Source organism: Cloeon dipterum, chromosome 2, assembly GCF_949628265.1.
Source record: "Cloeon dipterum chromosome 2, ieCloDipt1.1, whole genome shotgun sequence".
NCBI lineage: Eukaryota > Metazoa > Arthropoda > Insecta > Ephemeroptera > Baetidae > Cloeon > Cloeon dipterum.
This window is the reverse complement of record NC_088787.1, coordinates 35,566,787-35,594,054: the sequence shown is the minus strand read 5'-3', so window position 1 is coordinate 35,594,054 and position 27,268 is coordinate 35,566,787. Positions and strand designations below refer to the sequence as shown.

Below are 27,268 nucleotides of genomic sequence, written 5' to 3'. Positions count from 1 at the left end.
ATTTGACAAACAGCAATAAATAGATTAGCGTGAGTCGCTAGCCTTGAGAGACTGCAAGACGAGATAAAATCTCTCATACTTCTCTCGCGTTCTTCGTTGGGAATCAATTTATTTACCAATAAGTTTCTTTTTTAAACTTATCTAAAGTTTTTTACTCCTGTTTCTTTTTATTTCGGAATGCTCACAGTGATGTACGCAGAGGAAGCGTTGGTAGGCATGAAGGTACATTTTACGAGCATCTCGGAAATACTGGCTTGCCCGCAGGGAAATTTTTCTCGCTCCGCTCTGACGTTTCATAAAAGTAATCGATCAACGCGACTAACGCAATTCGTTTAAAGGCCGAATATTTTCTTTCGTTCCGTGAAAGCTTGAGAAAAAATAAATTCGCCTGTGAATAAAAATGTGTTTTAACAGCGAGCAACGAGACATACAAATGGCCTAACATTATTATTTAAAAATTTCTGGGATTTTGTAATTTAGAGAACTTCATGATCCTTTATTTAAATTACTTTTTTATTATTACATAGACCCAATTTAGACGTTTGAAAGTTGATTTTTCACTTGAATTCGATCTATCCGCTCATGTGCTGATTAAGAGGAAAAATTAAAAAAATATTATTAATTTTACAATATCGAGGCAGTGCTTGATTAGCATGAAAACTTTAAATTGCAAAAGCAGGAAAATGTAACAAGGATTTGTCACAACTAATCAATATTTTCTTTCCAACATCGTAAATTGAGAGCCCGAACAAATGGCTCGATATATAAACAGAATTACAAATAATAATCCTAAATTTCACTTTGCAAGGTTAAAGAACTGCCAGAAAACTGCGTGATGTTGACATTGATTCCAGTCGCATTTCGATCGCTCGCTTCTTTCTTCTCCTTTCTCGCGCATTTTTTGCAGAGCATCCGGAGCAGCGATTCGCGCAACGCCTTTTTCGACCACACGCAGAACCAAAAGACGAGCACGCCGCGAGTGTTGTTGATCATGTCCGGCAAATACCAAATACTCTCGTCGCCGCCGACTGCCCAAGAAACGATTTCCATCAGCCACGTGCAGCCCATCAGTAAAAATAATTTGATGAACAGAACGAACCGGTCGCTCTCCTGATTTGAACAAATCTGCAAAATTAAAATTTATAAAAAAGTTAATTAAAATTATGTTTGATTAGGAGTCTGAGGTAAGCTAGCTTCGAGTGAGCACGCTAGAATAAGTCTCTGCTGAATTCCTGCCTCCGGGCTTTGTTTCAGGTTTAGTGGGCCGGCGAGCCCACTGGCGAAGCTCTTTATCGCCCCCGCCGACCCTGTCGCGCGGAGGCGACCCCAAATACTGCCCGGTTGATTGGAAAAAAGCTAATTAATTTTTCCTTTTGACGTAAGCCAATCGCCGGAGGAATTTCAGAGAGAGCCTGTTGAATAGAAGTGACGAAAATTCCTAGACTGCCATTCTCAAAAGCGACCAGGTGGACCCAGGGGACCTAAGAAATATCTCCCAAGTGACTGGGATGCTTTGGCCGGTCGCTGTGATTTTTACCCTGATGTCTGCCGCTCATCTGAGCCAGCTTCACGCCGCTCGCAGGACTGATTCATCGCACCTGCCGCCGGCACAAAATCGCTGGACCGCGGCGTTCACCACCAGCGAGGTCAACGAGCGGTGTGTCATTTCGCTGTGGGCAGCCCTGGACATCGGCGAGGTGAACCGTAACAGGAAGCGAGCAGCTATGTTTTTCCACCCTGTGACGTCACGTTATTCAATCCGAAAACGCGCGACGTGGCACCTGCTGCTGCTGATTCTGCTCTCAGGTGACGTGGAAATTCAGCCAGGCCCGCAGCCCTCCTGCGTTATGTGTGACAGATCAGGACGCCGAAACCAGATAAGAATAATTTGTCGAGAGTGCCAACAAATGTTCCATGCAACCTGCCTAAAAATAAGCTCAGCAGAAAAAAAGAAATTCAGAGAGAGTAGCAGTTTTATCTGTATGTCATGCTCGCTTCCAGCCTTTTCGGACTCACTATGGTCCCTGCCCGATGCCATTATTAGGACTCCTGTGCTGCAAGCCGCCCCTAGAAGAAATGGTAAAGCCACCACGCTGCTCTGCTTCAACGCAAGGTCCCTGAAAAACAGGAAAAGGGCAGGAGACATCGCTGCGCTTCTCGACGTGCACCAGGCAGACATCCTTGCGATCAACGAGACCTGGCTTTCCGCAGACGTGCTCGACCATGAGGTGATCCCAACGCAGTACGTCGTTTACCGGAAGGACCGCGTTGGTGGGCGGCGACCAGCGGGCGGCGTCCTGCTGGCGATTCTTCCGCACCTGATGCCGCGCCGCCAAGAGCAACTTGAAACCCTCGCTGAAGCAGTCTGGGCAGAGGTACGAATTTCAAATTTAAAGATCCTGATCGCCTCCGTGTACAGAGCACCGAACTCCACGCCTGAGCAAAATAACGAGTTGTTGCGCTCATTCGCTCTTGCCGCAGAAGTGCAGCATAATTACGACGCGTGCCTCGTATTGGGTGATTTTAACCTGGCCATTGACTGGAGTGCCGACCCACCTGTGCCAAACGCCACGCCTGCAGATTTATTCCTCGACTGCTTTGACGACCTGGGCTTTGCTCAGCTAATAAAAAATGCGACCAGAACGACTGACACAAGTGCAAAGCTGATAGACCTCTCTCTGTGTGACGCACCAAACCTGGTCTCCTCCGCCGCAGTGGTAAGTGGTGTCAGCGACCATGATGCCCTGCACGTGCACCTGGACGTCGATTCCCGCCGACCAACACCTGTGCCGACGACGGAGCCAGACTGGCGTCGCGCAAACTGGGATCTGGTCAACGAGCGTCTCGCTGAGAATCTACTGAGAGTCTGCACCATCGATGACTTGTTCACTGCATGGGAAGCGTGGAAGACGACCGTTTTCACGTGTATCGCAGAGGTCGTGCCATCCAAACGGAGAAGAACCAAACGCAGACTGCTGCCTTGGCTTGATAAAGGACTAAAAAAAATGTTAAAATTAAAAGATCAGCTTTTTTCAGAGTGGCAGAAAACAAAATCCGACGAGGCGAAATCCAATTTCAAGATGGCGAGGAAAGCTACACAGGGCGCGATCAGAGCAGCTAAAGATCGCTGGTTTTGGTCACTTGGACGAGGCCCTGGCGGCGCTGCGACTTTCTGGAAATACATCCACTCTAAGAGCAAAGTGCCAATAAAAACAGCTAGCTTCACAGCAGGTGGAAAGATCTTCAGCGAGCCGCAATCCATCGCTAGCCAGTTTCTCGCCACCTTCAAGAATAACTTCTCTTCAGCAGCAATCGATTTCCCATTTTACCGACGAGCACCAACTCAAATGCCAAAACTAACTGAGCTGACCATTGCGGCGGGAGAAGTCGAGGTTTTGCTGAAGACAATGGATGCCAAAAGTGCCACTGGTCCTGACAAAATCCCAGCAATTTTCCTGAAAAACTGTTCAACCACAATCTCACAAAGCCTCACTTATATTTTTCAGCTTTCTCTGCGAGCCAGCGATCTGCCCATTGACTTTAAGTGCGCTGCTGTCACGCCTATTCCGAAGGACGGTGACAGAACAAAATTCATGAACTGGCGGCCAATAAGTGTCACCTCGCTGGTTGGTAAGGTGTTGGAAAAGCTCGTGAGGAACAAGATGGCGATGTTCTTTGAAACCAATAAAACTCTGCCAGACTCGCAGCACGGCTTTAGGAACGCGCGCTCCTGCACAACGATGCTGATGCGTACACTAGAGGACTGGTCAGCAGCGTTGGATAACCAGAGCGGGGCGCACGTGAATGTCCTCTTTTTGGACTGGGCGAAGGCTTTCGACAAGGTTCCCCATCAGCGACTGCTAACCAAATTGCAGCACTACGGCATTGACGGCGCCGCACTTAAATGGATAAAGAACTTTTTAGTAGGTCGTAGCCAATTCGTGCGGTTTAATGGAGCGTGCAGCGAGTCCTGTGAAGTACCTTCAGGCGTTATTCAGGGCAGCGTCCTAGGGCCGCTTCTGTTCAACGTCTTTGTAGCCGACCTGCCCTCTGTTGTGCAGACAAACCTCGTCCAGTATGCCGATGACTGCACGCTTTACAACCAAATTCGTTGCGAAGATGACGTCAACGCCCTGCAGGAGGACCTCGCGCGCATTGACATATGGTGCACCAACAACGGTATGAAACTCAACGCCAAGAAGTGCGTCGTCATGGACGTGACGCGCGCACGCCAACCTTGCACGCCACAATATACCGTTGGTGGTGCGGCGCTTGAGTATGTCGCCACTCAGCGGCTGCTCGGCGTCAACATATCAAGGAACCTGCGCTGGAACCATCACGTTGACGTCCAGCGTAAAAACGCGGCCCGAACCCTCGGGTTTGCTGCCCGAAACCTGCACTGCTGCACGAATAGGGTAAAAAGAATGGCCTACCTTACACTAGTCAAGCCAAAATTGTTCTACGGCAACCCAGCGTGGCACCCCTCGACAAAAACAAACATCGAGAAAATGTGCAGAGTGCAAAATAGAGCGCTGCACTTCATTTACGGACGTCACGTTCCGCCACCAGCCCAGCAAAAGCTCCTATCAGTGCCAGCCCAACTAGTCTACAATGATCTCATTTTCTTCAAGAAGTGCCTCGCGGGCGTGACCGACTACAACGCGATGTCACGCATCACCCTGGGGCGAGTCCACCGCGGAGATGACCCGCTGCACCCTCGACTACAGCAGCCGCCAGCCCGCACTGATCTCGGTAAAAATGTGTTCGACTATCGAGTGGTAAAATTTTGGAACGATCTTCCACCTGTGATGAAGACATGTAGTGTGGCGCAGTTTATTCCTCTCTGCAAGAAATACGTGATTTCGAGTTTTTAAAGTGTTAGTGATGTGTTTTTGATACTAGTCTGGGCCCACTCCGGCTCTGTCCTCCTGGACAGGGTTTTCGTAAGTTGTTTGCCAGGAGTGCTGCCTTTTCTCACATGCTTATTTATATTTTTATTGACTTGCTTTAACATGAATGTACTTGACAATTTGTGAGAATAAACAACAATAATAACCTTCTGCTTGCTGCTTTCAGGTGATTGCAGGACGCGTTTCGACTCGGAGCTCACGATCCACAAATTGAAGGCTGTTAGTCCAAATAGAACTAGATTTATCAGCAGCAGAGCAATCACAGGCCCGTGGAAGTAGATTAATTGCGCAAAAATACCTGGATTTCAAAATTAAATTAAGTACACTATTAAATGGTGAGTCGTAAAATGAATACCATTGAACCAGCAAGATATTTCTCCAATGCCTGGGCTGTAGGGCCCTTTAGTTTTCTGGTCAAACACGATTGTGGTTACTAAAAGCAGGAAAGGAATTCCCCAAGCGTATATCGATGCCTGCCAATATTTGGGTCTAGAAACTCCGGTCAAACTCCTGAAATCGATAAAAAAGATATATTAATTTCTTAGCTTGAAATCTTGACAGGACCATTCAACTAACTAATTGCACATCCATAATAAAATTTATATGTATGTGACAAACGACGTTTTTGCCAATGTTGTCAACGCCAAATCTCGGGTTCGAATGGTCAGAATTGTAAAAGTTGAACACCGTTCAACTCTTCTCAACCTCTTGTAGACAGCCAAATGGGTTTGAGGGTGATCAACCCTCATCCCCTAGCCACCCCGTGCAGTGAAGTGAGAAGAAAAATCGCGTCGCATCGCACTATCGCACTTTCAGCCAACTTTCACTTACCACAACCCTCTAAAATTAATAAAAATGCAATTAACAATATTGGTAAAAAATAAAATTTTTTGATTTTTGCCAAAATTGTCATCGCCAAATCTCGAGTTTGAGCCATGATAATTACAAAAACTGCACACCATTCGACTCATCTAAACCTCCCCTAGATAGCCATTGGAGTTTGGGGTAGATTTTAATTCATTTTAGAAGGTTATGATCAGTGAATGTTTGCTGAAAGTGCTATGCGACGCGATTTTTCTCGTTACTTCAATGCACGGGGTGGAAGGGGGATGAGGGTTGATCAACCTCAAAACCCATTGGCTGTCTAGGGGAGGTTGATACGAGTCGAACGGTGTGCAGTTTTTGAAATTCTGATGGCTCAAACCCGAAAAAATAGACAAAAATAAAAAATAAAATATAGACAAAAATTTAAAATTTCAATTTTTGTTGAGTTATCCAAGGCATTGTGATAAATTAGTCGGTTGTTACTATAATTAACATAAAGGTTACCATAAATTCAATAATTTATCATTACATTCACTCTTCTATTCATCAACAAACGCTCAGACTCTAAAAATTTAAACATTTCATAAAAAAGAAACAATAGAAAAATAAATAAATCAAATTACGCAAAAAAACATAAATAGTAATTCCCCTGTTAATGAGTTACAGACCTGAAGGTGAGGAAAATGTCGATGCACATGACATTAAGCCAGAAAAACGACGCCAGCAGGAAGAAGTAATTCGTGTAAGCTATTTAGACAATTTTATTATTAAAATGTGACCAAAGAATAGCAAAAAATACCTAGAATTTTGCAGACATGAATATGGGACGTCTCGCCAGTGAGGTAATTTATTGTCAGGGTGACGAACGAGAAGAAAAGGGCGGTCGATTGGCAGTAAATGGCTTTTTCGTGCAGCGTTTTCGTCTCTTGGCAAAATTGGTAGGAGAACAAGGTGAGCGCCAGGCAAACCGCACTCAGGATGAAAAACGGTGGATACAGGTAAAACCGCCAACCTTTTTCCGCAGGGTAAAGACAGTAAAAACCCTCCAGAGAATTATTCTAAAATTGAAACACAAACCTGTATTATTTTATTAAAAATTAAATTTCCCTTACGATTTGAGTAACGCAGAAATCTTCTGGATGGAGCAGCCATCCAACTTCGTTTGATTGAATGCTGCCGTTGAGGAAGAAAGTGATTTCTTTTATAGGTTCTAATGCTCTCTGGCAATTTGACTCGGGAACAACCGCAAAGTGGTCAAACAGAAGGACTTGGCGGGAGGAATTTTTCTCCCAAACTTCCAGCTGCATCTCTCTGCTCATATTTCCGCTTCTGAATGATTCATTGAAACCTCCGTCTGCATCAACACCTGAAAAATTATGGGAAAAAAATTTTCGTACAGATTATTCGAGAAATTGTGGAAATTTGTTGGTTAAAAAAATAGGGAGCGACGGCACCATTATCGAAATCAATTCAAATCACAATTCTGTTTTAATTGCATCTCTTTGCAACAGAATATTTAGTAGCGAAATAAAAAAGACAGGGTAATTTATTCGTAATTTAATTTTATTTCATTTACCACCTGCGAGGAGTTAATAAAGAAGTCATTTTGTCACTATTAGTGTTCGCCGCACTAGCGAAAAATAGAATAGATATTCTTGCAAAATAAGGAATGTAAAGGTCACGGAACCAGTTTTCTCGACGCCGTAAAACGTAAACTGTGGCACTAACTATAAAAAAGAGTTACTTTTTTAACATTTAGGTTCACTAAAATTCCCATAAAAACCAAACCAATAATTCTTGCACAAAAGAATGATAATAGAAAGCAAAATTTCAATTTTTAAATAATTTTTTATTTATTTTTTCTAATAAATAATTATTAAACTCACTTTTATGGCAGAGCCTCAAACAGGGTTTGTCGCCGGGGCAGGCACAGGCCTCATCCTCCCCTATAAAGCCTTCCGGCGATTCCAACCCTCCATCCCTGTTGAGGGTGCCGTTTTGCAGTTGGCTGCACGGGTTAGCCGCGAAAACGGCCGAGCAGACGAGTGCCGTCGCCGCCGCCGCAAACCACACGCACACCATCCTGCGCGCTTCTAGTTCTCCTCTTTTAAAGAAAAACAGTTTTGTTGCCTGAGATCTGAGGCGTCACACATGGCGCTAAATGATAAGGGAAGGGATGTGCAAAAATAGTCCAATTGGCAAAGATTATTAACAACAAATAATCGGCGAAACCTTGTCATCACTTTCAGATCTTTAATGTCAAAAGAATCTTAAATTAAATTATTTGTAATTTAGTTTTTTCGTTGCAAAATCACTTGTGGAATGATTGAAACGTGTGTATAATTTATATAGACAGTTAAAATTTAATTTAAGTTGCATTGTGATAAGTCAAATACATAAATAAAATTATGATCGTTTTAAGTTCCTGTTCTGCCCTTTTGCTCATTAAAATACAAAAATTATTAAAACACTTTCAATAATTGTCCCTAAAACAAAATTAATTCTTTAAAAATATGAAAAATTTGAGAAATTTTACCTTCACATGTATGAAATGTAGTCTAACATCAAAAGTAAAGTTTTAATTTGGAAGTGAAATATTATGAACTGGTCCAATAAAAATGAGGACATTTTGCTAAAGTACTGGGCCAATTAACGACAAAAGACAAAAAGCCAAGATCATATTTCAGTCAAATTTCGTTAGCTCCTAACATTTGAATGCATCGTTGAGTGGAAGCCATTGCGTACGTATTTCCTTTAATTTGTAATGGGGCATGTCTCTGAATGACGATAGTAAGTGGAGGAAGACAGGTTTCGGTTTAGAGTGGCGGCAGTAAAAAATCTGACAACGCGCGCTTCGTTATATAGCCCAGCATGCCGCAGAGTTTAATCGCGCAACCCACTCCGCGCTGTAAGTACTCCAGCTTATTTTATTTCATTGGAGGTCTGTGCCAAATTCTGTCACTATAATTCCAACTAACAATATGTGTATTTTTTATTTGAAGGGAAATTTTTGTGACATTAAACTTTGGACAAGATTTGTCCTGATTTTTGCTGTAAATCGGCTACCAAGTTTGTGTTTTGCCTGCTTTTTATTTTAACAGATGTCTGCATGTTTATTTTGAACTTATTTAGAGTCGACGTCTTTCATTGGACTTTTAAACGAAAATATCTAGTTGTTAATTTTAATTTCATTTCCCCCTTCTCCCTTGTTGGTGTAGGTCAGTGTTTCCCTAATTGATTAACAACCAAAACAAAGTAGAATTATATTTATATTTGTAAAGGAAATGATCCTCAATTGAGAGGACAAGAGAGAAGATTAATTAGTTACTTTAGTTTTTGATGAGAAGCTTATTATTTCAATTGGATTACAAATATTTTTAAAATTATTTTATTTAGTATTAAGAGCCTCTAAATTCGTTCAGATTATATAAAAATCTCAGGGCGACAGCCACAAATTAAAATTATACAGCGCTTTTCACATGGAGAACAATGATTGCTGGCCTTGTGCCTCGTTCGTCTTGATTTTTGTCTGTCGAGTGTTTGCTCTCGTCGGTTTCTCTGCTCTGTCTCGCGTTGATGTATGCCGAGACGCTTTTCGGTTTGACAGCCACCGGGCCCAGAGCCGTACACTCGGCTTTTTGCGCGCACATTCAGCTTTCCACTCGTTTAAATTACAATTTTATTTCGTACCTTCAAGATTTTGAAATCTAATGTGTCCTTTTTTACAGGCGAGAAGAAAAGATGCCAGCGAAAAATGGATTTGTTTTTCTGGCGCTGCTCAGCTCGGCAGTTTGCTTTTGCACTTTTCTCGCTCTCCTCGCAATCGGCTCTACGTTTTACGCCGCGCCATGCACCAATTTTCCAGCTCCGTGTAAGAATTAAAAGGAAATAAAACTGCTAGATTAAAACTTTTGTATTCATTTATATTTACAGATTTCAATGAAGGGGAAAACTTGAGCTATGAGAACTGTGGCATCGAGAAGAACGAAATTTACAAACCCTGGATCGTTTATTTGCGACAAGCCAACATCGGTTGCTACGGAATTGCTATTTCTTTAAGAACTATTCTCGCTTGTATAATTTTATTAGAGTATTTATTTCAATAATCATTTCTTTTGCCCAGCTCACTGCAAAATCGATAATGTAGAGAGTGGAAACATCACAGCTTTTGTGGGACAATGTGCAAAAAAGCCAAGTTCGTTTGATGCTAATAATTGCACAGATAAACATTTCACGGTGCCGTGTTCAATTGCAGTTTTCCACCTGGCGAATAATGAAAAAATCCTTTTAATTCCAGGTGAAGGGCGTAACTGAAATCATCCTTAATCCGGATGCGGCCGTGGAGGAAAAAATCTTTCTCAAATTATTCAAAACAGAGAGAAAGTTGAACAGTACAGATCCAATTTGTTTATTTAATCGTGCAGCCAATAAAAAGACGGGCTTGGCGTCTCGACATCAAAGAGATTTTCTATACCTCATGTTCCTCCAACGAAAGGTAACAAATTAATCAGTGAGTTAAATTTAATATTTTAAAAAATTTATTTCTTTGACAGCGTCTTAAAAATTCAGATATTTTGCAGAGCCTTAAACCACGTAAGTTTTTTTATTAATTGCACTTTATTTTTATTAAAATTATAATTATTTTTAGGAAATCTCACACCCTGTGAAAAATGCGTGAAGGATGGAAACACAAAAATGAGTGATGTTTACAATCGGTTGGGTCTGCCTCCTCAAAGCCTTCTTTGCGTCAAAGATTCCGGTCCTTACAACGGTATGACTATTTAAATTTTTTTAAGTTAAAATTCATTTCCTTATTTACGCAGACCACGAGCTGGTGAATTTCTACAATGGACGCCATTTCTTGCGGGGCTTGAAATTAAAGCACCAATTGTTTAAAGACAGCTGCAAAACCTTCGTTGACATTCTGCCATTTATCGAACCAATCGCGAGAAATTCGAAAGAAATTTCCGTGTTATCTGCCATTCCGCCAGTAACACCAATTAAAAGTAAATTATTTATTTTAAAAAAACATATTCCTAAAATAAATCATTTCAAAGAATTCAGCATTGACGAAGACAACCTGAGCTTCCCAAGGTGTGGAACGAAACTGACGGGGAGACAAGACGAAGACGAAAATGAAATATCTCATCACATTTCATCCGAATTCGAAACTCAGCAAAACGGCGGGCATCCGTGGCACGCGGACATTTTCAAAAAATCCGAAGATCTGACAGCCTGTGGAGGAACTCTCATCTCAAAAAGAGCCGTTTTGACTGGTGAAATAGCAAAATTTCTGAAATTAATTAAACTAATAAATTTTTATTCAGCTGCGCACTGCATTTTTGAAATGAACGCAACTGATTTTGAGGTCTCAATCGGAATGCACAACAAATCGCTGATAAACCACTCAAGCATTCAAACAAATACGGTAGGAAAATTTAATTAAATGAAATTTTAATTCAATTAATGATAAATTTTAGCCGAGAAAGCTGATCTCGCACCCGAAATACGTTTCCGGCCAGTTCCATTACGACGTCGGTCTGATGATTTTCGAAATAGGATTCGAATTAACTCACCACGTGCGTCCGATTTACCTGTGGAACGAGGACACCGATTTAAACCAAGTGACAGGAAAACTTGCCACGGTAAATAATTAAACTACATAATGGCGTTTATTGAAATATTTTAGTTAATTTATGATTTGAAGGCCGTCGGCTTTGGAATCGACGAGAGCAACACGCTGCCTGAAAGCCTCAAAGAGATCCGACTGCCGATAAAAGCGTATAAAAATTGCTACCAAAACGACCAGAAGTTTTTCGGAAAACACCTGAAGCCAGGGGACAATTTTTGCGCCGGATATACGAACGGTTAGTTTTTTTCTAAAATTTAGTTTTAAATTAATTAATTTAATTTAGGAACGAGCATGTGTCACGGAGACAGCGGGGGAGGCCTGGCGATTGAAAAGGAGGGCCGCTGGTTCATCAGAGGCGTCATCAGCTTCGGGAAATCTTCCAAGATTAATTTGAACGGTACGAAACTGTGTGTTTGCAACAGGAACAGCTTCACCTTGTTCTCCGACGTGGCGCACTACATGGAATTTATTGTAGCAAACACTCCAGACGTCTCATTTGTCAGCTGAATTTAATAAACAGACAAGGACTATTTTGTGAGCGAAGTGTGTTTGGTGTAAATTGTTACTGTTAATAGTTTTGTAATAGATAGAAAATAAAAACAAAAGACCAAATGATCGATGGTACATTTTTTTTTGTTTTAATTTTCCGCAGAATTAATATTTCAGGTTTAGTTAAATGAGTTAAACGTCGTGCGTCTTTCGAGATGTTTGTGTAAACGATCTTTTGATAGAAGGAAATTGTGATTTATCGCCTTAATCTTCAAATTGTAGAAAATATTTTGCTAATTTTATAAATTTAGCAAGAGATTTGAAAAATAGCAAACAAACAAGTTTTTCTGCCCGACTGACGCAAATTGTAATTTGAGCTGACTCCTGGTGTCATGTTTCGCAAACCACCGGTCAGCCAAATATTACTTTCACACCATTTAACGTATGCGAGATTTCTGCTGCGTCTTCTGGTCTTCTGCATTAACGATTGTTTAGGCTCAATTTACGCCGCAACCAGTTTTTCGGCGCGGCTGCTGCGGTCGCTTCTCTATGTTTTTGCTTTCACCAAAACTAAAAATTGACAGCACCAAAATAAAACTGTTTTACCGGGAGAAATAATTTAAATTGGCTCCACAAGGCATATTAAAAAAAAATAGAAATTTTATTTTGTAATTTCAAATCTTTTTAATTGATTTTTTTCAATTTATACCCTCTTTCGTTAGCATTTATCATCCAAGCCCTAATAATGGTCATAACCTAATATATCTATTCTGAAATAATTTTTCCCCCTTGAAATATTTAATTTAAAAAAAGGAGTGTGGACTTTTAAATATTACACGCATTATATTTTCAAAATCAAGCGATTCACGCGCGTCAGCAACCGCGAAAAACTGGTCGTAGACCGATCTCAGGTCAAGGTACCTTGCAAAGGTCATGATGATATCCCAAGCTTTACAAGAAATAAAACCATTGAATACGCGTCACAAAGCCGAAAATCTTTTTATGGGCATGAAAAGTCTGATCGGAAGGGTTAATGTTTTAATGTTAGGAGGTGTGCCGTGACGTCAAAAAGTAAGGGATCTACGTCAAAGGCCGGCGGCTGACACCAAAATTGATGCGTGCTTGCGAGCCGGCAGTTAAGAACGGCCGTGCAAGCACGTTGACGCTCTCCGCGAGTGCTAAATCGAAAAAAAATTAATTATAACAAATTCCTAATGACGGAACTCGAGATTAAAGTTTCCTCTAACTCTTCCGGTGTGAATAAATCGCAAAAACAGGAAATTGGCGGCGTCCGTGTGCTCATTAACGCGCTGCTGACAAGAGGAAAAAAATCACCATAATTCGGCTGTGGGCCAGAAAAAGCTCTAATTCGGTTTCACACCATTGTTCGTCAATTATAAGAGGGTAAGCTAGTTTTCACGGCCGAATTAAAATTAGAAATAAAAAATTAATCATTGAGACTATATAAATATTTATGAAACTCAAATTATAAAGTTTGTTCCTAAATAAAATTTCTTAATTATGACATTTAAGATAATTTAAAAAAAATTCCTTGCTTGGAAACTCCGGGAAAAACGGAAAACAATTTGCAAATCTGCTGCAAACGCAATCGCAACCTCAACTAAAAAAGTCTATGGCTTAGGCTATTTTGCTCCTCCCCACTATCTCAACTTAAAATAAAGTCTAAGCCTCGATTTAAAAAAAGTCTAAACTGCTCCCAGAAAGCACATGTCATTATAAGAAGCGTGCTGCGTTACAAAACCTCGTCATAGCAGCCTAAGCGGCCAGCGCGGCAGAGCTTTCTTTCTCTACAACGGTAAGTCCAAAACTAAAAGTTGTTCAATTCGCTCTATTTTCTTTACTTTCAATTCTGTATCTTGCTTGTGTCACGGTTTTACCTGACGATATTACGATCGCATTAATAATTGTTGTGCACCGATATGTGAATTTTCGGGCGCACACAGAGGGGAGAGCGGAGGGAGAAACTCAGTCAGGTCTCAGGTATCAATAAAGGCAACGCAAGAGCCTCCCTCTCACGAGCACACGACCTGACTCCCCTATTATCTTTTTCTGTTTGCTCCCTGTTTTAAATGCAAGATCCGCTTTCTCGTAAATTCGGCTCGTTTCGCTCTTAATGAAAAAGAGTGATCCGGCCCGGATACATTTATTATCGGTGCACAACAATTATTAATGCGATCGTAATGCGTCGTCAGGTAAAACCCTGACAGCTTGATTCCTCCGGGTTGGCATTTCAGGAGTGTCGAAGCAGAGGGAGATTTTTTAGCAGTTGGCCAATGTCAGAGATGGCTCGATTAACTCGAAATGCGTAAATTGCTCGACGGGCTGGGCGATTTCTGCTTTTGGCACCTTTCCAGCGGCGTTTTAACAAAAGACCTTGGTGCGCGGGGAGGCGAAATGATGAATGATGGCCACATTTGACCCAAGCTCCTCTGCGGCCACTCGGGACCCGAAGAGCATTTTAATATTTTAGACTTTTGTTAGAGATGTGAGACAATTTTAATGAAGCCGCTCTGCTTAAAAATTTTCTCACGCGCCATCTGCCACACTGAGAGTTCGCGAGCCTCCCGACTTGACCTTCCCCAACCTTATTTTTTATGTTTCCGACTCTACTCCTCTCGCTCTCGTTCCTCTCCGGTGCCACTCACATTTCTTTTAATTTGCACAACTTTTCCTTATCGCTCTCATGTGCGAATTCTCTCACGCAAGCCAACGGTAAAATTGTCCCTGATCACGTGACTGTGGTCAGAATCGAGTTTTCCACAATTGGGATTACGCAAAATTGTCCTATTGGTGAAAAAGTCTAGCGGAATTTGCGACAAAGTAAAAATCAAGTTGGAAATATGACTTTTTTCGGCGGCAGGAACGGAAAGCTAAGACTGCCATTTCTTTCCCACATAACAGCATAACCATATTGGTAGTTCTTTAAATAAATAATACTTATTAAGGTCTAAGACTAGTTTGCTTTCCACGTACATAAAAGAGCGCTTGGAACCACTTGCCGCGCGTTAAAGCAGCCCGCCAGCCCGCGCGGCAAAACAAACACAGTGCAATCTCATCGGTGAGTCTTTAACTTTAAAAACTGTTCATTTCGGCCAATTTCATTTAATTTAAATTCTCCATTTTCCTCGATTCCTGCGGTTTTTTATGCATGATTTTATTTTTAATTTGTTTAGTTAGTTTTTAATTCAAATGTTTACAAATTACCTGTGACGGTTTCAGAAAAGAAATTATTGCTCTTTTTAAAGTTACTGATAAATTAAATTCTTGTTTATTCTTGCTCCAGTCAAATACATTAAATAAAAATATTTCAAAGCAAGACAGGGTGAACAAATGCTAAAACTAGATGCGTCTCAAGGTAAATATTGTATCACGGCCATCGAAAAGTCTCACTGTAGAGTAATCATAAATTAAGTCAATTTATTTGACTTTTCAATATAAGGGCGTCGGCCGAATTCAGACTTTGGCGCGACACATTCATGCGACAGGAGAGTTAGACTATATTTGCTTGCCTGATATGTTTTTTTCCTATCGCCCCATGGCACTTATCGCGGCGGCGGTGATTATTTGGCCTAGTGTCAAAATAAATAACCCTCTTGAGCAGGAAGCAAGTTATTTGAACAGACCTTATGAAATGATATTTTTCATTCATTTATTTCAGTTTGTGACCAGCTAAAACCTAAATTTCCGCGTTAATTTGGGAAAATGTTCGAGATTCACGTCCCCGTTCCTTCTCGGCTAAATTTTCTTCAGATAAGTTTCCTTCCTTCGCCGTAATAATTAAAGCCGTCTCTCCTATCGGTGCTGGCTGCTGGCCCACGCTGCAAAAATATATCAGCATTGCAGTTAGGCGCTCCTCTGGCTCCGCGCGCTTAGCGGGTTATTTCTCATATTTATACTTTTTGCTTAATATTTCAAGTCCAACAAACGTTCAATATACCCTGCTCTTAATTTTTCTCGTTATAAAAGCAAGAGGGGGAACAATGGTTTGACTTAAACAAAAATTATAGAATAAAACTGACCTTTATTGACGATCTGAACAAAGCGAGCTGTGGCTAGACGTCCTTGGGTAGAGAAAAAGGATAAAACGCAACCCCAGAGAGTACGATAAATCGCACGCAAGAGTCCTCGCTCGATGACACTTTGACATTCCGTCGCGCATACGCACTGCACTCATTATTGTCAGTTGCACACCGAAACCACCCAGACTCCCGACGCCACCACGCCCCAACGCCTCATATGTATAATTACTGTCCCCTTACACCTGTTCCCCCCCCCCCACCGTACATGAAATTATACCGACACTGATATTTTTCTCTATATACTTAAAAATTTTCATTCATTTTCTCAGTTTACGCCCTAAAGCTAAATTTTTGTTCTCTACTATTTGTCTACAGGTGAAACAACCATGACTTCAAATATCCTGTTCGCATCAACACTCGTTTTTCTTGGTTTTGCAATTTGCGTCGTCCAATCCGATACTTCAGCCCCATGTAAGTAAATATATTTTTTTATTTATTGAGATTGTAAGGTTGCGGACTTGGTTGTTCTAAAAATCGATTTTTATCTCGCTATAACTGAACCTTATGAAAGAAACAATATTATTTATTTGTTGTAATTATTTATCAGTTAATTTTGAATCATTTCTGTGTAGATTTCAACGAGGGGGCAAACTTGAGCTTCGAAAAGTGCGGCATCGTGCATAAGAAAAGATCAATGAGCAGTCCTTGGATCGTTTATTTGCGGCAAGCTGACCAGGGATGCTACGGAATTGCCATTTCTGATAGAACTATTTTAACCCGTAAATTTATTTCAATATTGAAAAATAATTTTAAACTAATTATTAACCTTTTTTCTTTCAGGCGAATGCAATTTTACTACGGGTAAAAAGGAAAATATATCAGCTTATGAAGGAATATGTGCTGATGAAAGAGCGATTAACTTAAAAAAATGCGTCAAAAATAGTATTGAGGTAAGAGAAACCTTTACTTAATTTTAAGTTTATTGATTTATAATTTATTAATAATTTCAGTTGAAGTATATGAGTCAATTCGGCCTCAATGAAGATGCTGTCGGGAATGAAACAATTCAGTTTCAATTTTTTAATACAAATAAAACTCTTCTTAAAAGAGCAAGGCCAATTTGTTTGTACAATCGTGCCAAAGAAACGACAAACTTGGCTCCAAAAAGACAAATCTCCAATAACTTGATGACGCTGCGTCGAATGGTAATACATTTTTTGACTAAATTTATACTCATTTTACCGTATTTTATTTTTGCAGCGCTACAATAATTTAAACCTGTTGGAAAATAACAAAAACAGTAAGTATTATATAGAAATTTAATTATTAGAGTTTATTTTGCCGTGTCTCAACTGAGTGAAATTAATTTACGCGTGATGCAAAGATGCAAAACCAGCAAGTAAATAGTTGGAGAACTTTCGCAATCCTCCTAAATTGTCATTTAATTTTTTAAGACACTCAACTCCTGACACATCGCCCAGATTCTCATATTGCATATTTAAATAATTAAAAAACACCATTTTTTCTAGCAAAACTCACGTCCTGCAATAAATGCCTGAAAGATCCAAGCTCCAGTTTGGCTGAAGTTAGCAAGGAGTTGGGTCTGCCTTCCCAAGGTCTACTTTGTGTAGAATCTGCGGACAATTACAAAGGTATACGCAATTAACATTTTTAAATTATCTCCTATATTTAATTAAATTCTTTTCGCAGATCATGATCTGGTGAACTTCTACAAAGGGAGATATTTCCTTCGAGGTTTAGAAATGCACCATCCCCTGTTTAATGAAAACTGCAATGTCTTGGTTGATATTCTGCCTTTTATTGAACGCATCGCAGAATACGCGAAAAACCTTTTTGTTTTGCCCGACATCCCACCAGTGAAACAAATAAAACGTAAGTTTTAAATAACAGTAATTTATTCCTTACGTTAATGATATTCTTCCAAAGCATTCAACAATAATGACGCAGAGAACCTGAGTTTCCCCAACTGTGGAACGAAAATGACTGCGAGACAAGAAAACAACTCTTCTGAGGATAATGAAGTGACGCAGTATATTTTTTCCGGATACCAGGCTCAGCAAAACGGACATCCGTGGCATGCGAAAGTTGTCTACACCACAGACCAAGACATCTGTGGAGGAACCCTCATCTCGAGAAGAGCCGTTCTAACAGGTTTTAAAAATTAATCTTTTATTGATCTGTCGATTTCACTGTTTTAATTTTTAGCTGCACACTGCCTTTTAGGAAGAGATGTGAGCAATTTTGAAGTGTCGATCGGTATTTATGATAATTCAAGGACGATCGGTAAAGGAATTCAAACGAATAAGGTAATAAAATATAAATATTACGAAACTGGATCGAATAAAACTTTTATATCTCTCAAATTTAGCCTATCAAGCTGATCATCCACCCCCATTACAATGGTAATACGTTCCATTACGACATCGGTCTGTTGATCTTCGACGAAGAATTTGGAGTGACGAACCGCGTCCATCCAATTTGCCTTTGGAACGAGGACACCGACGTGGACCGCGTCGCCGGAAAATTCATGGCCACGGTTAGTGGAATTGTTTTGATTCCAAAATGCTCTAATTAATTATTTTTTTATCTAACAGGTGGTCGGATTTGGATTAACAAACAATTTCAAAGCGTCTGGAAGCCTCCTTGAAACCAAGATGCCGATAAAATCGCACAAAGAGTGCTACCTGAGTGACCGGAAATTCTTTGGAAAATATTTGAAACCCGGAGACAATTTTTGCGCTGGCTACACGAACGGTTGGTTGCTCCTCATATTTTAATTTAAATTAATCTATTTTGATTTATAAAATTATAGGAACAAACGTTGGTAAGGGAGACAGTGGAGGGAGCCTCGCTGTTGAAAAAGACGGTCGCTGGTTCATCAGAGGAGTCGTCAGTATGGGAAAAAAGTTACAAAATGACACAGTCCCACACAGCTATAGTTTATTCAACGATGTTGCAAACTATATGGATTGGATTGTAGAGAATACTCCAGATTTGTCGTTTCAGGGCTCAAATTGATCGTGTGCAAATTTATTTCTGCATTTATTAGCTCTTAAGTGATAAATACGTGTATCCCCCAAAAAGACATTATACAAATTTATTATTTTCATGACAAAATATAATTCAAGAGTGGAACTGATAGTCATATGCCTTGAATACTGAAGTGTTACCATTTCTCACGTGATTTTCATTTGTATTCACTTTTGTGATAACATTTATTATGTATTATGCCAATGAGTGAGAATAAACTACAAATATTCATTAAATCATATAAAACAGAAATGACCAGGTTGTTTCAATCTTTGTTTATTTTTTAAAAGACCATCACCCTAGGATTTATTGTACAATAAAGCCATTCAGTTTGAAAAAAAATGAAACTATGTATTTGACAAAACGGCATGACCAAAAGCATAAAAAATAACATAGAATTTTTGTTCAAACTGAAAACTTCGTAGAAGAGCGGGATTTGATATTAATTTTGATCTTTTAATGCGTTGTTCCACTTCAACTGTTGGAAATTTTCGAGATTTTATTTTGTATTCAAATAAATTAAAGAACAACGGAACAGGAGGTCTAAAGCGGGAATTCCCGTTGGTAAATTTGTAATTTAAAAAATTTGTCACATTTATTTCTATTTAAAAACGAGGCTAACTTGTTGCTTGGTTAAAAAATTAACAGAGCAGTGTCAATTTTAATATTCGGCTCAAGACTGCCGCTAATTCTAACACATGGCTGCATGTGAATTACGCGCTCGCGGTCTCGCACAGCGCCGATGAGCGATCGAGCGCCGCGGCGCACTTTTCTCCTTCTCCCACACGAAGAGTGCCTGCGGTTCTTACTATCGGATTGTTGCGTGCCTCGTTTAATTCCGAATGAAATTGCCTTCTCCCGCCGCCTGCGACATTTCGGCCATTAACACATCGCGCGGTGTTTGGGTCCAGCTCTTGTGCCGCCAACTGGTTTTTTTTACGCACTCGCAGTCGTGAATCGCTTGAAGGCGGATGCGGTAATGGTTCGTTCTTCTCTCTGAAAGAAAGCACAGATCGCGCGTCTTCAAAAAATGTGAGTTTTAAATTCAAACAACACACTTTTTTCGGTCTGCTATTTTTCAATTTATTTTTTTATGTTCGTTAAGTTAAAAAATTATGTTTGTCGGGAAATGGGATGCACTTTTACATAAAATCCGGGGAAATCTGGAGAAACAGGCCTCTAAATGGAAAAATCTCGAGTTCTGTTGATGGTAGAACTTTTTGCCTAAATTAAACAGCCTAAAACTTTAAATTTAAATCACATTGTCAGGTGTTTTTCAGGTACAGAGGGTCAAGGGATGATTTTTTTGGTTCAGCGACATTTTTATACAGTGATAATTGCGCTTTGGGTCATCCCTGAGGTGAGAATTTGAACCCTGGCGTCAGGGTAGGCCTAGAGCGATCGATTTCATTCAATTTATATAATCTACACGCAGCTCGGCGCCGGTTTCTCCTACTCTTGCTATCAGAAGGTCACTCATGTGCGTATTTTTATTTACTTTTGAATGACTTCAGAGTGGTCTCCCACCGCCTCGCATATTCTAAACTCGGTGGCTCTCATTCTAAACATTTTATCAGCAATAAAATAAAAACTGCTTTTTCGAATTTCGAGGCGCAGAGGAAATGCTATAATTTGCAGCCTACGCAGAGGATTTCATTGTAATAAATTGCAGTAAAGTTGTAACATTTTAGATAAGACGTCCTAATTTCATTAATTAGTGCTAATGGAGACATTTTAATTGTAATTGGGAGCCATAAAACACGGGCTAATCTCCGCTTTAACCAGTTATCCCGATCATTCTCAATGCTGCCAGGCGGTCATTAAGGAGCGCTATTCAAACATCTATTTATTTAATCTTATCATTGAACACTACGCAGCTTGCGATTAAAATTCTTCTCGGTGGGCAACTGTGCAAGCCTCTTTCTGTTTGCTGTTTTTAAACAGTTGTTAATCATTAAATAAACATGAAAAATAACTAATTACATCAAAATATAACTGTGATAAGACGAGGAACTGCGCCGAGCAAAAACTACTCTTCCAAAAACGAGCGTCTCTTTCGTCTGAACTGTCTGTCGAGGAGTGGTTTTCACCTTTTTTCTAAATATTTTATGGCAACCTGTTAAGCTTTTTATGCAAAGAATGTCTGCATAGTCTGCGTGATTTTGCGGATTTTGCGTGGGTTTGAGTTTGTTAATTTATTACGAATATAATCACAAATCAACTGTTAGAAATTCAATCTACTTGTTAAAGAAAAAGCTCATTAGGTTGTAAATATCTCTTTGTGATCTTTGGTTCTAGCTGTACTGCTGAAAAAAAAAACTGGTTTTTTATGCTCTCGCGAATCTTAAGCATAATAGGCCGTGTAAGCCAGCACACTAAAAGAGCAGCAGTCGGCGCCAATCGGTCGCATACGCTGTGGCAGTGAGTGATAGCGTCTGTCTCCTCCAAAAACACAAATCAAAACATGTAAGTTTAGTATTTTGATTTAAATTAAATATTTAAATTTATAGCTTCATTCGCCCCTGCGACAAAAATTATTTATAAAGGGTTTCCAGCTGAAATATTCGTTTTTGTATCATTTTTTGGGAGATAAAAGCTTTCAAAATTCTCGAGGACTTAAAATGAGGGCCAAAACCTTTGATTTTCAAGGTTTTTGAAGCAAACAAATTAAATTCAAGGCTTTACCGAACACAAAATAATAATAAAAATAAGAGTAAATCGTTTTTCAACATCCAAGTCACCTGCTAAGTTTTTTGGGTCGAGTGCGGGCTGATTCGTGCCCAAAATTAACTCTTTTGCATTGCAATGACGAGTCCATATTCGGATTTGAGAAAATTATAATGCGAAAACTTTCCGACCCACAACTTGCTTTTTTGCGCATCATGCGTGAATGAATTCCACGAGATCTTCATTCTCCAAAGTATAATTTTCGGACTGCAGTTAACACGAATAAAAATATGTTGCAGAAGATGAAAGTTGGACTTTCGCTGATTATTTTCTTGAGCTCTGCATTTTGCGTTGCGCGATGCAGTACATTCTCAGCTCCATGTAAGTTTCTATCTCGACTCGCAGCATTTCAAGCAAAATTTTATTATTTATCCGCAGATTTCGAGGACGGAGAAAATCTGAGCTACAAAGACTGCGGAGTTTGGGACCGAAGTAGCGCAAACCGCAGTTCGTGGGTCGCAGTTTTAGTGCAAAATCAAAAACAATGTTTTGGAATAGTAATTTCTCCAAGGGCAATCCTCACGCGTAATAATTATTTCAGCGTGGCCAGGGAATAATTAATTACTATAAAATATTTAAATTTTCAGTCGAGTGTGAGATCAACATGGAAGAGAAGGAAAACATTCAAGCTTTCGTTGGCGACTGCGGGACTGTTTATTCACGCAATGAAAGTGAATGCATCAACCAAACCATCGAGGTTGAGTTTTTTTTTAATATTTTTGCTTCTAAAGTATTTTCCTGGACACTTTTAGGTGCAAGATGTGATTGAATTGAACCAAAATCCGCGAGCTGCAGAAAGAGTATTGCTGCATTTAATCATAACTAAAAAAATGTCCAAAATAAGCCCAATTTGTTTGTTCAACCGGGCAAAAGACTCGGACGTGGTGGAACAAACGAACAAAAATTACTTTGCATTGCAAAGATGGCAAGTAATATTTAATTTTTTTGTAAAGATCGGTAGTTTAATTTAAAAAAAAAACACAGAACCCCCAAGAGAAGCAATCTCGGGACAACCTTGCACCACGTATAAGATCAATAAAATCAGAAAAAATATAATTTTAAGACCTAAACCAAACATTTCAGGACAAATCGTGCCTCTTGAAAATTGCTTCAGCAACAGTTCCAATTTGACGGAGCTGTACCAGAAGTTAGAGCTTGCCCCTCAAAGTCTTCTTTGTGTGCGTGCTTCAGATAATTTTAATGGTAATCAATCTAGAAATTACTTTTTTTGAACTTTATTAATTTTTTCAAACAGACATTTCTCTGGTGAATTCGTATAAGCAACGCTATTTCCTCCGAGGATTGAGAGTGATCCACGGCCTGTTGAAAGAACCTTCGAACCATAGGATAATAATCGATATTTTGCCCTACATCGATATGATCGCAAAATACACAAAAGACATTCCCGTCCTACCTCGGATCCCACCTGCGCATCACAAAAAAGGTATCGATCTACTCTAAAACTTGATTTTAGGGTTATAATTATTTTGATCAGGACTCAACACGAAAAGCCTGAGTTTTCCAAAATGTGGACTAGCACCAGATGAAATAGAGAATAATGGAGGCAAATTAAAAAGTGAATTCGGAGAGACGCAGCGGTTGTACGGCGGCTACGATTCTCGACCTGACGCTCACCCTTGGCATGCTCAGGTTGAAAATACTCAAACAATTTCAATCTGCGGAGGAACCCTCATCTCGACTAAAGCAGTTTTGACGGGTAAATTAACAACTTATTCAGTTTTTAATTTACACAAACTAAAAATAAATCATTTTCAGCTGCCCACTGCATTTTTGGTCTGAATGCTAGTGACTTTGATGTTACAATTGGAGTGTATGACAGAAAATCTGCATATTCTCCCAAAATACAACTCAATACGGTATAGAGAATTGTTATGCGCAGATTATCAATTTTTAATATGCCTAAATTTTAGCCTAGCAGGCTGATCTCGCATCCTAACTACACATCGGGGCAATTTCATTACGATGTTGGTCTGATGATTTTCGACGAGGAACATTTTAAAGTAACCGAACACGTCCGTCCGATTTGCCTGTGGAATGAAGACGCCAGTCTCGAACGCGTTTCTGAAAACCAAGCTGTGGTTCGTTTCAGTCACCAAATATTTTTATTAATTTTAATCTATTTTAAAATAGGTGATAGGATTCGGAATCACGGACAGCAACAAAACCCTTCCTGAAACTCTTCAAGAGGCTAAATTGCAAATCAGGTCCCATAAAGAGTGCTACCTGAGCAACCGGAGGTTCTTTCAGAAATATTTGAAGCCAGGAGACAACTTTTGCGCTGGATACACTAACGGTATATGTTTTTATTTATTAATTGTATTTTTTTAAATAAAATTAAAACAAATAATAGGAACAACTGCGTGCCATGGAGACAGCGGAGGCAGTCTTTCGCTCGAGAAGAACGGCCGGTGGTTTATTCGCGGCATCGTCAGCTTTGGCATGTCGAAAAAGTCTGCAAACGCGAGCGGCGGAGCGCAGGAGACAGTTTGCAACCCAAACAGCTATTCGCTCTTCACCGACGTGGCTAATTACATGGACTGGATTCTTGAAAATGCGCCCGAAGTTTACAAGTATTACGAAAAGGAAGATATTTCACAAAGAGCCAACATGTTCCACAAATTTAGTTGGTCCATGCTACTTTTAGCCATGGCATGTATTTATTTCGTTTACATCTTATGCAAATTTTACTGTAAGAAGGTTGATTATTCGATTTAAAAAATTGCACTGTTTTAGAAACGCTAGAGACTGGCTATTTAACAATATTTTGACGCCATTAGTGTGCTTTTCAAGGAGTAAATTTAAAAAAACTGTGCCCTAAAACTCCTGCTGTGATTTAAGAAAATGTTTACAGAAAATTAGAGTTATCCTTTTTACCTGTAATAAAAATTATTATAAAAAAATTCTGAGCTGGCCGTTTAATTTATTTTAGAAAATCGGCTTAAAAGCGTCGGCATGCTAATCAAGCGGCGAGCAAAAATTGTCTCGACGATTTCTGTTAAAATTTAGCAGAGTTTTCCTTATAAATGGCACAAGATTGGATGGGGAGGGATGGAAATCATTCAAATTAATCGAATTTATCTGTTTCTCGGTCCTGATTTCGGTATTGCACATTGTACAGATAAATTATTGCTCAATTTTTATTATTATTTTTCATTTTTTTAACCTCTGCACAGCACTTCCCGTGGGCTATGAGCTCACTGGGACACAAACACCAAACTCAATGAACATTATACATTAAACTTCCTGTAGGCAAAAATGCAAAATTGTCTTAATTTTTGGCTTCTGCTATAAAGGATTATTCTTTGTTCTGTTTGCACCAAACGATTGTTGTAAATTTAAAAAAAAAAACGAGAGTAAAAATTGTCAAACGTCACACGATTGATGACAAGATGACACATTCATTTTTTCTGTTATTCATGACGTGGAATAAGATTAAAAGCATTGCACCCCATTTTTGTGCTTTTGTGGCCTGCTTGATTGCATTTTTCATTTCTTGTAATTTAAGAGAGAATTTCAATTTTTAAAAATACGTTATGTTTTGTTTATTCTAAGAACTATTTTTGTGTGAAAATTAATGTATAACAATATTAAAAATAAAAATGTAACATTTATAAAGTGAATTTTTATAAATAATAGATCAAATATGCGCTTTATTCAAGGCGAAAACTACGAAAATTTCCGCACCAGTAAAAATTAGTGTGTTCACGGTCACGGCCGGCCAGTTGAGTTTTTTTGTTTTTGGCACTGCGCAGTGGCAGAGGCTCACGATTCTCACTCGGCGCTTTGCCAAGATGAGATTTCATCTCAATAATTACACCAATTACGCGAAGCACACAGTTTTTATTTTTAATATACTCTGTGCCTGTCGGAAGGAGCTTTTGCGGTCTTGTTGTTCCATCAACGAGGAAAGCAAGCAACCTGCTTGACGCTGCAGCAACGCAGATTGCCAACACGCCGTTGTTGCGTAAATACAGATTCTCTCGATCGTTGGCACAGGTGGTAAAAAAATTAGGCAGCGGCCTCCCTCGTGCAATCAACTGCAAAACGGCACCCTCAACAAGGATGAAGGGGTGGAATCGCCGGAAGGCTCTTTAGGGAAGGATGATTTGGTGCTTACAATATTGGAAAAAAATGCCACATGCATGAATTTAGAATAAAAGCTAATTGATGGCATAAAAATATGGTTCTGGGCGTGCGCAATCGGTCTAAAAATGGCGGACCGATTCGTTCTCTTCATCAAATTATTTTACTGATGGGCTGCACGTGGCGACGAAAGTATTTTTTGGTATTTTCCAGAAGTGATCAACAGCGCTCGCGGCGTGCTCGTCTTTTGGTTCTGCGTGTGGTCGAAAAAGGCGTTGCGAAACTCGCTGCTTCAAATGCTCTGCAAATGCGCGAATAAGGAGAAGAAACAACCGAGTGATCCAAATGTGACTGTTTTTTTTTTCAAATATAAAATAATCATCAGAACATGAGAAGTATCATTTTAAATATTCGGCTAATTGGTGCGCGAAACCGCAGACAGCCGCTTTTATGCATCGCTGCCCGCGGTCTCGCACTCCGCGGCGCACGTTTCTCCTACTCCCACATGAAAAATGCCTGCGGTTCTCACTATCGGATAGCTGCGTGCCACATTATTTAATTCTGAATGAATTGGCCTTCTCCCGCCGCCTGTGACATTTTGCACATTAATTTGATTTTCGTGGTCGCAGCTGCTTTTTTTAGTGCTGCGAGAAAACTGGTTTTTTATGCTCTCGTCGGCGCCTATAACGGGGACAGTGGAGGCGGCCACTCTGTGAAAAAAATTTAGGCATTGTCAGCTTTGGAAATTGGCAGCGCTCGATTCGACGACCAGGTTGAAATATAATTAATTTAATCACTATTTCAATTTTGGTGCTTTTAATCATTTATTTAAAATTTAAGAAATTGAAGCAAAATTAAACGCCTCTCTCTCCTTTAGCAGTTTATAGTTAGCATTGAACTTGAGCGTAATTTTAACAAAGTGAGATCAACAGGGGATGGAGCTAAAAATGAATTCCTAATCGAGATAATCAAAATGTGAAACCAGTTTTCTGCCCAAACTTGATGATCTTTTAAAAGGAACGGGTGATTATTGACCTAAAGAATGATTAATTTTTATTTAAGAATCGATTGGCGTTGCACTCGAATTTTATTCCATCATTTAACTTTTAATTTTTGTCTTTATTTAAAGTTTATAATTTTCTATCCGATATTTCATAAAGTAGATTTGGCTGAGGTGTTTGCAAGATTTTTTTTAAAAATTACAGAGAAATGCTCTACATATCTGGCAATTTTTGGTTTATTTTGGGGACCGCCTGCTCTGCCAATGATCTTGAAAATATTATTTACGAAACTACGGCGTGTTGGCAATCTGCGTTGCTCCAGCGTCTAGCAGGTTGCATGCTTCCCTCGTTGATGGAACAACAAGACCGCAAAAACTCCTCCCATCAAGCACAGCACAGAGTATATTTTTTTAAAAACTCTTTGCTTCGCGTAATTGGTGTAATTATTGAGATGAAATCTCATCTCGGCAAAGCGCCGAGTGAGAATCG

At 39.7% G+C, this 27,268-nt stretch overlaps 4 protein-coding genes across 4 annotated transcripts; 3 read left to right on the top strand and 1 right to left on the bottom strand.

The window, feature by feature from the left end:
• Positions 1-492: 492 nt before the first annotated feature.
• LOC135937590 (G-protein coupled receptor Mth2-like) lies at positions 493-7,817 on the bottom strand. The gene is made up of 7 exons (XM_065480749.1): positions 7,622-7,817; positions 6,848-7,101; positions 6,535-6,793; positions 6,404-6,482; positions 5,266-5,420; positions 5,057-5,208; positions 493-1,125 (listed from the first exon to the last, which is right to left on the bottom strand). The coding sequence occupies exons 1-7, from the start codon at positions 7,815-7,817 to the stop codon at positions 790-792; spliced, it is 1,431 nt and encodes a 476-aa protein (XP_065336821.1). The 3' UTR covers positions 493-789.
• Positions 7,818-9,426: 1,609 nt separating this feature from the next.
• On the top strand, positions 9,427-11,982 carry LOC135936007 (uncharacterized). Its single transcript, XM_065478671.1, has 12 exons — positions 9,427-9,606; positions 9,669-9,809; positions 9,859-9,971; positions 10,033-10,230; positions 10,289-10,328; positions 10,384-10,506; positions 10,559-10,741; positions 10,793-11,011; positions 11,063-11,163; positions 11,216-11,380; positions 11,443-11,602; positions 11,651-11,982. The coding sequence occupies exons 1-12, from the start codon at positions 9,477-9,479 to the stop codon at positions 11,872-11,874; spliced, it is 1,797 nt and encodes a 598-aa protein (XP_065334743.1). The 5' UTR covers positions 9,427-9,476; the 3' UTR covers positions 11,875-11,982.
• Positions 11,983-18,331: 6,349 nt separating this feature from the next.
• On the top strand, positions 18,332-18,989 carry LOC135937228 (plasma kallikrein-like). The gene is made up of 3 exons (XM_065480338.1): positions 18,332-18,453; positions 18,512-18,671; positions 18,730-18,989. Exons 1-3 carry the CDS (start codon positions 18,445-18,447, stop codon positions 18,933-18,935), a joined length of 375 nt encoding a protein of 124 aa, XP_065336410.1. The 5' UTR covers positions 18,332-18,444; the 3' UTR covers positions 18,936-18,989.
• A 2,301-nt stretch (positions 18,990-21,290) lies between these two features.
• LOC135937227 (uncharacterized) lies at positions 21,291-24,551 on the top strand. The gene is made up of 13 exons (XM_065480337.1): positions 21,291-21,413; positions 21,914-21,995; positions 22,053-22,199; positions 22,262-22,371; positions 22,427-22,603; positions 22,659-22,698; positions 22,758-22,877; positions 22,930-23,118; positions 23,170-23,391; positions 23,451-23,551; positions 23,606-23,773; positions 23,826-23,988; positions 24,046-24,551. The coding sequence occupies exons 2-13, from the start codon at positions 21,917-21,919 to the stop codon at positions 24,408-24,410; spliced, it is 1,881 nt and encodes a 626-aa protein (XP_065336409.1). The 5' UTR covers positions 21,291-21,413; positions 21,914-21,916; the 3' UTR covers positions 24,411-24,551.
• Positions 24,552-27,268: the final 2,717 nt, after the last annotated feature.

Bases quoted from the DNA above. Each gene is read 5' to 3' on its own strand.
- LOC135936007 (XM_065478671.1), top strand. From the start codon at position 9,477: ATGCCAGCGAAAAATGGATTTGTTTTTCTGGCGCTGCTCAGCTCGGCA. The intron at 9,607-9,668 runs GTAAGAATTAAA...TTATATTTACAG, and splicing joins CACCAATTTTCCAGCTCCGT to ATTTCAATGAAGGGGAAAAC. The intron at 9,810-9,858 runs GTATAATTTTAT...TCTTTTGCCCAG, and splicing joins TTTAAGAACTATTCTCGCTT to CTCACTGCAAAATCGATAAT.
- LOC135937590 (XM_065480749.1), bottom strand. From the start codon at position 7,817: ATGGTGTGCGTGTGGTTTGCGGCGGCGGCGACGGCACTCGTCTGCTCG. The intron at 7,102-7,621 runs GTGAGTTTAATA...ATAATTTTTCAG, and splicing joins TTTGAGGCTCTGCCATAAAA to GTGTTGATGCAGACGGAGGT. The intron at 6,794-6,847 runs GTAAGGGAAATT...TTTCAATTTTAG, and splicing joins ATTTCTGCGTTACTCAAATC to AATAATTCTCTGGAGGGTTT.
- LOC135937228 (XM_065480338.1), top strand. The intron at 18,672-18,729 runs GTTGGTTGCTCC...ATAAAATTATAG, and splicing joins TTGCGCTGGCTACACGAACG to GAACAAACGTTGGTAAGGGA.
- LOC135937227 (XM_065480337.1), top strand. From the start codon at position 21,917: ATGAAAGTTGGACTTTCGCTGATTATTTTCTTGAGCTCTGCATTTTGC. The intron at 23,552-23,605 runs GTATAGAGAATT...CCTAAATTTTAG, and splicing joins CCAAAATACAACTCAATACG to CCTAGCAGGCTGATCTCGCA. The intron at 23,774-23,825 runs GTTCGTTTCAGT...ATTTTAAAATAG, and splicing joins TTTCTGAAAACCAAGCTGTG to GTGATAGGATTCGGAATCAC.